This window comes from Falco rusticolus, chromosome 5 (assembly GCF_015220075.1).
Source record: "Falco rusticolus isolate bFalRus1 chromosome 5, bFalRus1.pri, whole genome shotgun sequence".
Classification (NCBI taxonomy): domain Eukaryota; kingdom Metazoa; phylum Chordata; class Aves; order Falconiformes; family Falconidae; genus Falco; species Falco rusticolus.
The window spans coordinates 77,711,891-77,726,485 of record NC_051191.1 but is presented as its reverse complement, the minus strand read 5'-3'; the positions used below and the strand labels follow the sequence as shown (position 1 = coordinate 77,726,485).

Genomic DNA, 14,595 nt, shown 5'->3' with positions numbered 1-14,595 from the left:
GACTGGAATTGTCGGTTGTCTTTTCCCCCAAGGCATCCTCTAACCACTGGGGCACGAGGCCACATTCTTTCTTCTCTTGCTGACTAATTTAGCAGAAAAGCTTGGAAGAGGGGTCTTTCTCCCAGGTACGTTCTGATAGTTAAATGGCTTACGGAGCCATGTATGAGTGTAGGAACTGAAATCTTCCTTCTCTGAGGTAAGTGGTTGAACTCCTGAGAAACCGGTTGAAGGGAAAGATAGGAAGGAGGAAGAAAGGAAAGCACAGCTTTCTTGGAGTGTGTATTGAGTGAAAGTGGTTGAGCACAGATTAGTCTCCAGGAGGTGGCTCAGGGAGGTGAATCCCGGTGGGAATGAAGCAGGTCTCTTTCAGACCTGTATCAAGGCCTGGGGTCAGTAACATCGTAAAATGCTCCTGTTGAACACATCTATCTAGACATGTATATTCTGCCCTAGGGTGCTGGTTTGCAAATTTCTTCCCAACATGCCCGGTCATACTCTTTGGATACCCTACAGAGGGAAACATGGATGCCTAATTAAGAACTGCAGTAAAGCACTAAGAGCTGGACATTGCATCGTGCAATACTGTCGCAGTTTAACCCCAGACGGCAACTAAGCCCCAGCTGCTTACTCACTCCCCCCTGGTGGGATGGGGAAGAGAATCAGAAGAGTAAAAGTGACAAAATTCATGGGTTGAGATAAAGACAGTTTAATAGCTAAAGTAAAAGCTGCGTACACAAGTAAAGCAAAACAAAACAAGGAATTAATTCACTACTTCCCATGGGCGGGCAGGTGTTCAGCCATCTCCAGGAAAGCCGGGCTCCATCACATGTAATGGTGACTTGGGAAGACAAAACACCATCGCTCCAAACATTCCCCCCTCTCCCCTTTCTCCCTCTTCCCCCAGCTTTATATGCTGAGCATGATGCCATGTGGTATGGAATATCCCTCTGGGCAGTTGGGGTCAGCTGTCCTGGCTGTGTCCCCTCCCAACCCCTTGAGCACCCCCATCCTGCTCGCTGGTGGGGTGGAGTGAGAGGCAGAAAAGCCCCTGACACTGTGCAAGCACCGCTCAGCAGGAGCTAAAACATCCCTGAATTACCAGCACTACTTTCAGCACCGATCCAAAGCACAGCCCCATACCAGCTACTACGAAGAAAATCAACTCTATCCCAGCCAAAACCAGCACAAATACCTTCATGCATTTGTAGATTCAGCTCTAGGGACTGAATTGTTGACACCTCAAAGGTGATGTTTGCAAGCTTGCCGAGAAAGAAACCTTCAGGTGTCCAGAGAATATTAATGGTTAAATCTGAAGTACATGAGTTTGTTACTGTCTTTAAGGCTTGACAGCAGCTAAGGCAGGGGTGTTCAAGAAGGTGATTTTTGAACTCTCTAGCTGGAGCTAGGTTGAACACAGGCACATTGGGTCTTTTTCTGAAACCCAGTCTACTAGGACCTTAATACCCAGGTTTATCTGGAACTGGCAGGATGAAACATCCTAAGTAGGAGCCATAAATAGTCACATGGGCTAGATAGTAGACCAGAGTCGTGGTCTGATTTTTTTCTGGTTTTCTTCTTATAATTTCTGCACTCTGGAAACAGACACAATTTCTAGACTCAGAAACTAAGGAACCACTACTGACTTTAGGGTTTATAAGGCTCATTCTGCTAGCACTAATATTAATGCAGCATCTCAGGAAGAAGAGGTTTTCTACTTACTAACTATTAAATTTCCTGGTTCTCTCATTGTAGGGAAACACTGGTGCTCACTTTGGTGTATTTACAACTCTGGAAAAATATTACGTATAATGGATTATTATGTGTTCTGAAGTGTGTGTTTGTGTATTCATATACATATAGAGTATATATATATATGTATCTTACGTATATACTTATGAATTTATTTGTACAAGTGTATACATTTCCAAAATCCTGTTACTATCTGAACAAATCAACATAAGAGATCCACCTTTTTATTTGGATCATTAAAGAATCAATTACATTTTTAAGTGAATACTGTAGAGTTTTATCACTCTCCAAAACTGAATAAGGCACTGCTGTATTTCAGTATTTTCTTTTAATTAGAAGGCGGCACCCACATAGCAATATCTGCAATGATTTTTCACAGCTGCAGTCCTAGAACTGTGGAATACCAAAGTTAAGAATTGAATAGCAATGGTAATTCTGCTGTGCTGTACTAAAGCACTATTGAGCCACTGGGTTTTGTTGATGGGCAAGTGGCTCAATAGTGCCGAGTAATCTGCCTAAAAAATAATAAAGCAAGCTATGGGGTGTTCTGCACATTCAAATTAACATTTCCTGGGAAAGTTATTGTTTCCTTTCTTCTAACTAGTTATATTAACAGTAGAATTTAAGATCGGTATGTTTATACACACTTAATGTGGAATTCAGGCAAAGTTTTCATGTTCCTTCCCTGAGTTCTGTGCTCAAGGAAGTTACTTTTGGCAACAACATCCAGTTATTATGGCTAAAGTGATCTAATAGCTTCCTTTCTCCAAAAAGTTTGGAATCATCGTTCCATTTTTCTGTTCCCTTGCCTGTGTGGTTTTTGTTGTCGTCCCCACCCCCCAGCTAAGAAACATTGCTTTTCCCCTTGCCTTTATTCTTTGCTTGTTGGATACTTTCTGAAGCAAGTTCAACTAGCAGAAAACTTTCTTTATCCTGGTTAGCAAGCTGCATTAGCTCAGCTCAGGCCCTGACAAAAGAGACTGTGTGGCAGTGAGCAATTAGATCGCCTCAGACTGTCACTTCCCTCATGTTTTCCAGTTCTTCAGAGTGACTGAAGAATGCATAATAAAAACTCAAAGCAAGAACTGCAAAAGCAGCTCTGAGCCCTACGGGTGCTAGGGTGGAATGATTTGGAAGATCTTAATTTTTCAGTAGCTGCTAATAGGCTGCGTAGGCCATTCTGATCGGTGAGGATTCCTATATCCCTAAGGAATGATGGTCATTTCCTCCTTTATTTTTCCTCCCCTGCCTTCTCTTTCCATACCCTAATATTGATGTCCTGCAACGGGGGTAGAGCAAGTAGTACTTTAGCAGCTGCTGGGGCTTTGTTGAAGGTTTTTACTCATGCTTGAACTCACTTGAGGGAGAGACTAGAAACTTCTTTGTGTGACACACTGTGCATGCATTCCCCCTTTACTCAGAAATATTTCTGCAGACTGTGAACAGAGAATAAGTAACCTGAAGACATTAGTCATTAGAAACAACAGCAACTTGGAACAGTTTAGTAGTTTAACAGCAAATCTTTTATAAATCAGCTGAGCAAGAGACTATAGGTGTGATCACAGCTGCTGAGTGGTAGTGGTGCAACTCAGTGAGACTATACTAATTTGTGCAGGAGGGGGAGACTTAATTAATTGAATATGATCTCTGAATAAAGCTTCAAATCACAGAAGAAGTAGGTGCATGCTAATGCAGTTCACATAGCCAAACTTTCTTCTTCTTTTCTTTTCAGAAATTTAGAGTGTGATCTAATGACCGTGGAAAAATCCTGACTGTTTTGTTTGATAAAAATAATGGTGCCTTAGAAAAAATACTAACCTGTAAATAATGTGGTGGAAGCTGCATTTAAGAGCAGGTATTAGGCACAGCTATCGGTCCTCTTATCTAAGTAACCGCTGGGATTTCTGAACAAGGGAAACTCGTGAGCTTAATTCATCATGTTTTTCCTTTGCCAGAATACATACCCATAGTGCATTCAAACAGAGTTTGTATGTGTGATTTTACCCAGATGGGAACGTGCAAGTGGAAAGACGTAGAGATAGTGGCCTGAAAAGTCTGAGAGCCATGGTAAAAACAAAGATAAATTAGATGGTGCTCTGAAAAGCCTAAGAACCACAGTAAAAGCAGAAAATTGTTTGCTTTATCTCTGCATATACTCCTCTGATACCCTCATGAGCTTTGATACCCCTGTGGGTTTCCTTGCAGATGAGTGACGTGGGAAGGGATGAGTATGAATATCTCAGCAGCAATTAAGAATTTGGTCGCAGTGTGGTTTTCAAAGGAGGTGTGGGATTTTGCCTCCTACTGCTTGTGGCTGCCCTAGTACTGGGTCTTGCAACAGGCAATGAGAGCTGTAGGCCATTGCAGTGCAAAAGCTTCTGGTGTAGTATGAGTCGTTGTTATTTGACTATAATGAGGGTTGGTTTAAGTGTTTTTTTTAGTGCCCAAAGAAAGGATGGTTTCAAAAATACTGATACTTTAAAAAAAACAACAGGACTTGTTGTGCTTCTGATTGTCTACTTCATAACAATAGTAAGCGTGCATACAAGAGCACGATTAATGAATTTTGAGTAAAGAGAAAGGAAGTGGGGAAAAAAGACACTTTTGAAAGCTGGAAGAGAAATCTTCTAGTTTCCTATGAAATTCCAATTAAATTACTGTTTACACAAAGTATGTATCTGAAGTGCCATCTCTTTGGGGTACAATCTGAGTGTGAAACTGCCATTATTCTATTCTACCAGATTATTAGAAATACCATGCACAGTGATTTCACCATAGTTTGAAATGAAGAATGATTTCCACAGTTTTTTATAGAAGTTAAGTCTGGAAGGGAAGAAAAAATACGTATGCATACACGTCTTGCAGGAGCCTCAAAGTTATGTCCAAGCACACAGTACTTTTACTGGTGGACTATACAGAAAAATAATCGCATTCATATGTTTAGGTTAGCTAGAGAACAACAACTGTCCTGGATTATTGAGGTAAGGTGCAGCAAGTTTTAAGTCAAATGAAGTTGGAGGTTGCATATAGTGCTTGACATTTATATAAAGCAAGCTCAAGGTTGAATGCAGCATTCAAGTTGTAAAATGGATGTAGAATGGGTAAAAAAATCCTGCAATTACTTCAGTGACGATCCATTCAGGTTAAGAATTTTCATCTTTGCTGTTGCCATAGCAATCTGTTCCCCTGTCACTACCACATTAAAAATCCATTCTGTAAAACTGTTGTTGCCAATATTGAACACATAACAGACAAAAACATTTTTTTAATAGCTTAGGTGTCTTATTTGCAACATGAAGAAGACCTAGATCTTAGAGAGATGCATATGTACTTTAAAAAGAAAAAGATTAGTGTTTCTATAATACATTGTAGGAACACAATATTTGTGCTGCAGTATTGATGTCGGTATAAAATAGTTTGCAAATAATACAGCAATGCAGTGTCAGTTGAACTGAAATAATTGAACTGTTCTGCTAAGATATAACAAACCCATATGTTCCTGAGTTAAGTATTTATTTTGGTAACATGCTGTAGTGAAAGGCTTTTGAAACTATGTGGCTTTTTAACCTTCTGTTCCTCATTGAGTCTGATTCTTTTCAGTGATTGACTTTAGTGATTTTACCCATACTGGTGTAATTTGGTGTAATTCTGGAACGGGAGGAGAGTCATGTCCCCTAACAGCTTTGCATCTGTGATCTAATCCTAAAGTGCTTATGTACCCAAGCTCAGCAATGGGTTTGTATGGATGATGAAATGAAGGAACAGGTCCCTAAGTGTTTGTTAATACATCCAAATGGGGGTGGAAAGGAATTTATAACTCAAAGGAAACATAGCAATGGTCTGAGAAATATATTTACCCAAACTGAGTAAAATGTAAGTAACTTTCAATAAAGTAAAGGTAAATATCTGTAGAGAGATATAGAGATATGTGTGTATTCATTCAGGGCTGAAATGGAGAAGTTTACTAAAATCACAAATGTGCATGTCATGGATTTAAAAACTCAGGCATTGACTAAAGAAGTCATAACATAATAGTAGGAAAGTGAACGTATGGCCCGTGGTCTGATCATTGACAATGTAAATCTCATCCTTTTTTCTGCCTTGGCATCCTTTTATCCTCTAACCATCTCTACTCTTCATCCTTTAAATTCTTATTCTCTGTCCACACCATAATTTCACTCTTTGTTTCATGTTCTGTGTCTTCTACTTGCCACTGTCCCCACACTTCTATCCCTCAGTTGTCCTTGAGAGCCTTAATCTAGGGATGGTGTTGATTTAACGTAGGAGAAGCTTAGGAGGAGGGAATATAGCAAGTAGTTACAATGCTGTTGGGTGAGAGCGAGAAGTGGTTTTCTTTTTTAACCACACTTGGCAATATCTTCCAAATTTTTTGTTTTCTTCTTGTTACATGGGAGGAACTGCTTTTTTTGGTTTGTTTTTAAGTGCAGTTATGTCCTGTTTTGAGGCTTTGGGGTTGGTTTTCTTTTTTTTCTTTTTCTTTTTTTTAAATCTTTATTATTTTCTTAGTGAGTAAACTGACCACTGAAAAAGATTATTCCATTTGCATCTTTTCACCTGCTTTTGCAATTCAAAATGTGACCCTTTGGAGCATGGCTACTAGGTGACACTTACCCAACAACTGAGGCTGCGGGTCACCTACACAGTGGGCCTGCTGCAGCTCCTGAACAAGGGCATCTATGGATCGCTCCAGCAAAAAAGGTGTCCTGACACATCAGATACCTGTCTGCTCTGTGTAGGTCACTGAAGACAGGGGTTTGGAAGTGGTTTGTGTGGCAGCAGCTATATGCGTTCGTTAGCCATTAACTCCTGCAGCAGGTGATGCAGTGGCTGAGGTGCCTGTTCCAGTCTGGGGCTGGGGCAGGGGCTGGAGGCAGGACTTAGCAAGGGGTCACAAGCTCCCAGGTGCTTGCCTAGGATAACAAGTGCTGCCAGGTGTGAAGTTTAGTGAATTAGACAGTCTGAAATACACCCGATTAATTTCTTTTTATTTGAAAAAACATCTTGGCATAAAGATAGTAAAACTGGCTTACATGCCTACAATCAAATCAAAACAATTCTGAGGCAAACTGAAACTTGGCTCTTCGCTTTCCCCCCTCACTGCACATTGCAGTGCTCCCTCCACGTTGTAGGTGTTTCAGGGGGTCACCAGAAAAGCCCAAGTAGACTTAGATAAGGGAGAGATTTGGAGTTATCTTTTGACTTTTATGGACCTTTATTATTAAAATGCTTAGAGCTGTAAATGTAGAAATAAGAAACTCATTTATCTTGACAAAAGTGCTGCCATAAACTATCCAGCACTCATAAAATAACCTTTTAAATTATTGTTTCTGCTAGTATCGATAAATTCATACAAAGTGCTTAAAGGTCAGGCATTGCCAGAAAAATGTCTTTTCAGCTTGTTAATTAAAGGTTTATAAGAATGTGCACCAGCTTGCTCTTTGGACAAATTGGAAAAAAGGAAGGAGGAAAAAAAAATGGCCCACATGGATGAAAATGATAGCGTGGAATTATTGAGTGACGGGTCTTTGATCCACCAGGCTCAACGTAGCAAGCCTGGGCAGTTTGTGAGTGAAAATAGGTGGCACTGCTATAAGGAGAAAAAAAAAGGTTATTTTCCTTTTTGGGGGGAAGGTATTGTGATTACTCACCTCTTGCATCCCATGGGCTGGAGCTGTGGACCCAGCTAGAACTGAAGTCTTAAAGTGAGTGTGAGCAGTATTCGTCCTGTTGTCGCTTGAGCCATGGGGAGTTTGTCTAGTTCTGGTTGCCTGGCCAAGAACATCAGATAAGGACATTTGCTTTTTTGTTTGCCAGGCAAGTGGTTTTATCTGCCTGTTTATTTAACACTTAAACTGGAACAAAGCAGTGCTCTGAAACGCACTGGAAAATGTACCCAGTCAAACTGCCCAACCATCCCTTCCAGCACCTGCACCTCCTTCACTGCAGAGACCGCAACTGCGATTCCCTCTGTGCCATACTTCACCTCTTTTGCCCATCATCATGGAGACATCCTGGTCTGATCATTAAATTCTGACCTAAAAATTAGGTGACCCAGATGTGACTCTACATCAACTGATGAGGTGAAGATCAGTCACATGGATGAGACACTGGAAGGAAGAAGTCTGGCTTGCATTTCCACCTGCACAACAGTCTAGCCCTGACAACATTATTTTACCTCTAAATCTCAATTTTTTTCATTGCTAAAATGGAAACAATAGTACTGACCTAGGTGAAATACCTTGAGATAACAGATGAAATGTGTTACAGGAGAAGTACAGAGGTTTCTGTCATTGAATTCTGCTGATACAACAGCTTGAACAATTTATTGCTCAAGCTGGGAAACAATAACAAAACAATTTAAATAGTGAAAAGTAAAACAGATTCTTAGATATCTGTCTGTCTGTACATGCTACAGTGCTATTATTAATGTGAGATTAAAGTTTTGAATTTTCCCTTGGCCATGTGATTTTTATACTGAGATTGTTTCCTTGAATATTAAATAACAGATCATTACTATAAAACTGTTTGTAAACAGGAGGCTGCATCTTTGTCACTGAAAATTTCATAACCTAAGAAAGCCATATCAATTGGTAGGATGCACAAAACCAAAAAACATTTGTTTTTCTTCTCTCGAGATTGCTGCAGAACTTCTACTTCAGGAAAATAAATCTGACAATTTTTTTGAAAATGCAGGTGACGGAACTAATGGTAGTTCATTTCCCGGATACCCACAGACTGTACATCCTGGCTGTGCCTTCAAGTGATGCTAAGAGAACAGTGCAGAGCAGTTTTACGGCGCTTCTTGTTTCTTCTCTCATCCCCGTTCCTTCTCAATCGTTCAGTGTTTTGAAACACAGAACAGACTTGGCCCAACGATGCACTCGGAGGCTGAGATGAGCCCCTTCCTCACAGGGCAGAGGCATCCTGTTCTAGACAGGGGTGGTCTGTTTTTTTTTTTCCCTTGTGATTTGTACTTGAAATAGTACAAGAAATAAGATTGGTTGCTCAGACGTGGAGTTTTTGTGCATCCTACCAGTTGATAACTGTACCTTATCTAACTTCTGAGTAATTTGATTCTTATCTTTATAGTCAATTCCCAATTTCACTCAGTATCGGCGCTTCATATTTTAATACATGGTATTCTGTTGGGCAGTTTGAAAATCCTTAAAATCCACATGTCTCTGTAGGAGTAGAAATATCAGAATATGTGTGTTCAAGGTCAGAGGTGGCATGTCTAAAAATGAAAAGAGGTGCAGCCACACTTTAAGCATGACCTTCCAGAAGGAAGAACTTCTTGTTTTAACTTCTTGTAGAGGGCATATTTGCAGCCCAGGAGAAGTTGCGGTGCTCCTGGTGTTTCCAGGGAAAACTCAGGCTTCTCTGCATTGTGAAAGGAATCTCATTCTATATGCAAGCAGTGTTGGGATGGAGGGAAAATGTGGATCATACTTGTGATAAACTTTCAGTTCCTGTAGGGTGGGTTGGAAAGTTCATTTTGGTAGTCACCTTAACAAGCAAGTCACTGATCTGAATTAATTTTAATTCATGCTAATATAAAGCAGGACGTTGTGTCTAAGTGGTGATGGCAGCAGGTGGCAGCTCAAGTTCTCCTCTCTAGACTGCAGGAATTCATCATGTTTTCCTTCCCAATGTGTGAGGCTGTGATATGGTAAGACAGGGCAAAGAAGTAATTTGTTCAGGTGGTTTATAGTATCTTTCCCATTGTTTTTATTCATGTGTCACTGTATAAGGATAACTGGTGAAATACCTCCTTCTGTTCCTCACTCTGCTGCCAATACCTTTACTGCTGCAGGAACATATTACTTGTTCTGGCATCCATGGGTGGAAATGCCGCTTTCTCTGCTCCCCCTGTCCTTGGCTTAAGACAGAATTTTAATGGAGTATATTTTTCCATGGATAATCCAGGGTACTGATAATCCATGACTACTCAGGCAAAATTGTCTTGCGTGTTTATAACTGTACAGCTCTCCTTGTTGTTTAACTCCGGCAAATCTTATGCAAATTTTAATCTTTGCCGAATATATAACATCACACCCCCAAATGTCTCCAAGAGGAGTAGGAGAGTTAAAAATATAAGCTCTGTAGGACAAGTTTATTAAAAATATTCTGCATGAAAATGCATGGTATTCTTATCAAACAGTGTAGTTAGAATGAAACAGACTGTTTTGCCACTCTGTTGTTGAGGTCTGAGGAGAACATACGGCATGGACCTGGTACAGTTTCGCTTTCCTTGAGCTGATTACATTATAGTTTCCTTTTTATTGACAGATTTTATTACCAGATTGGGATAATATTCATACTTTATCTTACTGCCTGTAATCCAATACTTTTGTTTTAAGAGGATTTAAATTTAGAAGAATTCAGCTGAAACGATTTTTCTGTCTTTATTAATTATTTCTAGCAGGCTGATAAGTTTTTGTGATCAGTGACTTAAGTGTCTCTCGCTGTTATAATGACAATCGCCTGCTTGCTTATATTGCCGTGTTGTCCCAACAGCAATTAAGAAACGTTAGATAGAAGTTATAAAATCTTACCTTAAGAATATTGGCTAGTTAACCAAAATATGAACTGTAATCGGAGATGAAGGAATGAAAGAGGTTGAAGGGGAAAATTTAGCTATGTTCTTTAGACCTATGGCCCAATCTTAAATTCATAGGCTGTGTGTCCTTTTTAATAGAAAAAATAAAGCACACGTTATTTACAACATCTCGGATCCAGTATTTTAGGAGCCTCTGTTGGTGAGGCTTGAAAAAGAGGTGCCATTCAGACCATCTATAACAGAATGCATAAATACACATCTGTGGTTATCTGTATCACTACAGGTAGATGAAAAGTCAGCGAAGGATTGGAGCTTAACAGGCACAGAAATCTGGGGGTAGGGAGGAAACTTGTGTGTACTTGACTCTGTATTACAGAAACATGATTTGCTTACTCTCGGTATCCAACTGTATTCACAAGGGTGAAAGATAATACCGGGTTAGCAAGTATCACTTCTCCATCTAGAAAGTAACCTTTATGTAGAATGCAGCAATATATTTGCCCATAGAAGGAAGCTACCTGAAGTATCTTATGCTGGGTAGTATTGAAAGGCATTTAAAGAATAATGCGATCATCAGGCATGGTCAGCATGGGTTCACAGAAGGAAAGTCCTGTTTAACTCATTTGATATCCTTCTATGATAAGGTCACCGACCTAGTGGGTGAAGGGAAGGCAGGGGATGTAGTTTTTCTGGATTTTAGTAAAGCTTTTGATACTGTCCCGCACAGCATCCTTCTGGACAACTTGTCCAGCTGTGGGATGGGCAGGTTCATGGTACGCTGGCTGAAGGGCAGAGCTGAAAGAGTTGTAGTGAATGGGGCTACATCTGGCTGGTGACCAGTCACCAGCGGTGTTCCTCAGGGCTCAGTTCTAGGGCCAGTGCTGTTCAACACATTTGTCAACGGTCTGGATGCAGGAGTTGAATGCACCATCAGCAAAGTTTGCTGATGATACCAAACTGGGAGCTGCTGTTGACTCTCCTTGGGGACAGGAGGTCTTGCAGAGGGATCTAGATAGTTTGGAGCACTAGGCTATGGTTAGTGGAATGAAATTTAACAAGTCAAAATGCCAGATTCTGCACCTAGGACAGAGTAATGCTGGGCACAGATGTAAGCTGGGAGAGGAGTAGCTGGAGAGCAGCCCTGCAGAAAGGGACCTGGGGACCTGGGGGTGCTGGTTGACACAGGCTCAACGTGAGTGAGCCAGCAGTGTGCCCTGGCAGCCAAGAGGGCAAACCACATCTGGGGGGCATCAAACCAGCATAACCAGCTGGTCAAAAGAGGTGATTATCCTGCTGTGTTCAGCAAGGCCTCGCCTTGAGTACTGTGTGTAGTTCTGGGCCTCATGGTTTAAGAAGGATGTGAAGGTCCTTGAATGCGTCCAGAGGAGGGCAACACAGCTGGTGAAAGGGCTGGAAGGAATGTCCTATAAGGAGCAGCTAAGGACTTTGGGCTTGTCTAGTTTGGAGAAAGGAAGGCTGAAGGAGTGACCTCATTGTCCTCTACAGCTTCCTGAGGAGGCGGGGTGGAGAGGGAGGTGCTGGTCTCTTCTCCCTGGTATGCAGTGATAGGATGCATGGGAATGGTTTAAAGCTGCACCAGGGGATGTTTAGAGTGGACATTAGGAAGCATTTCTGTGCTGAGATGGTGGTCAAACACTGCAACAGCCTTCCTAGAGAGGTGGTGGATGCCCCAGGCCTGTCAGTGTTTAAGAGGCATTGGGACAATGCCCTTAACAACACGCCTTAACTTTTGGTCAGCCTGAAGTCGTCAGGCAGTTGAACCAGATGATAATTTTCGGTCCCTTCCAACTGGAATAGTCTTGTCCTGTCCTATCCTGTCCTGTCCTGTCCTATCCTGTCCTGTCCTGTCCTATCCTGTCCTGTCCTATCCTGTCCTGTCCTGTCCTGTCCTGTCCTGTCCTATCCTGTCCTGTCCTGTCCTGTCCTATCCTATCCTCTCCTATCCTATCCTATCCTATCCTATCCTATCCTAATCTTAAATAAACTCTGAATAATTTTTTTACAGAACTAAGAGAAGGGTGAGTAGAGAAAATAAATGTGGATAGTAATAGCTGCTGTGTTGGCTCAAATGAATGTTATCTTAGCTGAATGTCATGTTACAGTGTGCTGTAGTAGATTTATAGGTACCTTTCAGTTTTAATAATTCAGTATTTACTATTTGCTAAGACACAGTGAACTTCTCTTGTGACCCTGGCTACCATGAAATGCATTATCTCACCAATGCATGTTTTGAAGTTTCACTGTGGTGTGTTTCACCTTTATTCAGATCTCTTTTGAAGCTAGTGCCTAGACAGCCTTCAGCCATGGCAGCACACTTGTGTTTTCTTTGTGTACCAAGAAAACAATGAGATTCAAAACAATGAGATGTATCTGCCGCACTCAGAATTGCCAAATGCTCTAAGGAGACAATAGGCTTTAGTTATCTGTAGAGAAAGTTAGAGAGAAGGAAGAGTTTCTGACTCTGCAGGCAGAAGAGAGCAGGCTTAAAATGGACTGATATGCTGTATCCTTCAGTCATAAGTTGGGAAGACACAAAGATCTGGAAGGGGAACCGCTAAGTCGGGCACATTGTATCTGGGGAAGCTGTGCAAGTGTTTTAAGCTGTGTTCAACTGTTTTTCTTTCAACAGACTTTGGGAACTATCACTGCAGTGCCCATTAAGGTTCCTCAGGTCAGCTCCTTGCAGAGGTTGGCAGGACAAGGACCAGCAGTGCTACCTCAGGTACAAAATACAGTTCCAAAGGGAGATATGTGTAATTTTATATGTATTCTACTCTGTTCCTGTCTGGTGCCCAGGCCTGGGTAGGTCAGCACATTCATTTTGCTGAATAAAGACTCACCTTCAGTGAACTCAACAGCAGAGTTGTGATTTTCTCCAGTTTGTGGAGGGAAAAAAAATATCCATTTTCTTCTGGGATCATACTGTTAGCACAATGAAAAGCTGCAAAAAATCTTGTAGATTCATTGTGGAAGAACAAAGTGCATACAGTGAAAGGTAAGCTTTAGTTTTGTAAGATGAATCACAAATCACAGAAGTGAAGATCTGCAATTCTGTAATTAAAAAAAGTAGTGGAAGCATTAACCTTTCTGTTCAAGATTTAGCCTCACACAATTCTTTTACTAACTTGCTTCTGTTATCCCTGTCTATCCCAGTATAAAGTTTTGGCTCAACTAACCCAGATGCCAGGCTGAGGCCAGACTGGCTGGGTAGGAGTGAAAGGAGAGTTACAATCAGATTTTTGAAATCTTTTCAGTGTTTTCTTTTCTGAATATCCATCACCATTTCCCTAACCATACACTTTATTCCCCATTTCAGCCCTCTTTCAAAAATTTTGCATGTTATTTTCAACAAGTGTTTTGCTGCAGTTCTATGGTTTGCTTTTTGGATTCATGATTATGAAGTATAAATATATTTCCCTCTATGTGGCCCTTAGAGGCCTGTTTCTCATATGTGAACACTTTTCTAGCATTGAAATCAATGTTGGGTTTTCCTATTGTTCCTTTCTCCCTCCCCCATAATATTTTCTTAGTGGCAGAATCTAGCAGAAGATCTGTGAGCTAACTTTGCCTGGAGGAAAGAGTATTTCCAAGATAAAGTTCTTAAATTCTCTCTTTAAATTACATTTTGTGGAAGGCAAAGTTGTGAACATAAAGGAAGGTTATAGTTTTCTTATCAAGTTCAAGGCTTTGCTTTTCAGTTGTTCTTACAGCATAATAACACATTGATTTCTGCCATTTTGGGGTGTCAAAGATGAGCAGATTGCTCCTGAAAATAGATGAGGTTCCAAGAGCAGATGAAAAACCTGTAACAGGGGCTTAACTTATCATTAAGGTTATGTTTCAGCAATGATGATGGCATTGCAAATGCTGCACTTAGAGAAGCATCAATGTTCTGTACTTTTGTTAAGTAGAAAAAATTTCATTCAGTGTTAGATTCAATTCTGAAGAATTGGAAGAAGGAGGAAGCTGATTTCCTCAACTTTTTGAAAAGAACACATATCCTTTCTGTCTTGCTGTTTAGCTCATGGCAATATTTTTGTTTGTATTTCACTTCGTTTCACTCCTTTCCTAGCACAGTCTTCAATTTCAGACCTGTTTATGCAATCATACTTAACACTAGTGAAACACCAACCTTTCCTCAGCAGTCCTAAGCCATAGTTCACTGAATTTTCTATTCTCTATACATAACGTGGGAAATAACCACATAGCTGTCTCATTTCTGTCAAAACTAAAAATTAAGTAGG

At 40.7% G+C, this 14,595-nt stretch overlaps 1 protein-coding gene across 1 annotated transcript in view; it reads left to right on the top strand.

Moving 5' to 3' along the window:
• The window catches only part of PHF21B (PHD finger protein 21B), a 67,150-nt gene that overhangs the window by 13,039 nt on the left and 39,516 nt on the right, over positions 1 to 14,595 (top strand). Inside the window, exon 2 of the mRNA XM_037390590.1 lies at positions 12,981 to 13,073. Within this exon, the coding sequence (XP_037246487.1) occupies positions 12,981 to 13,073 (93 nt within the window). The remainder of the gene's footprint in view (positions 1 to 12,980; positions 13,074 to 14,595) is intronic.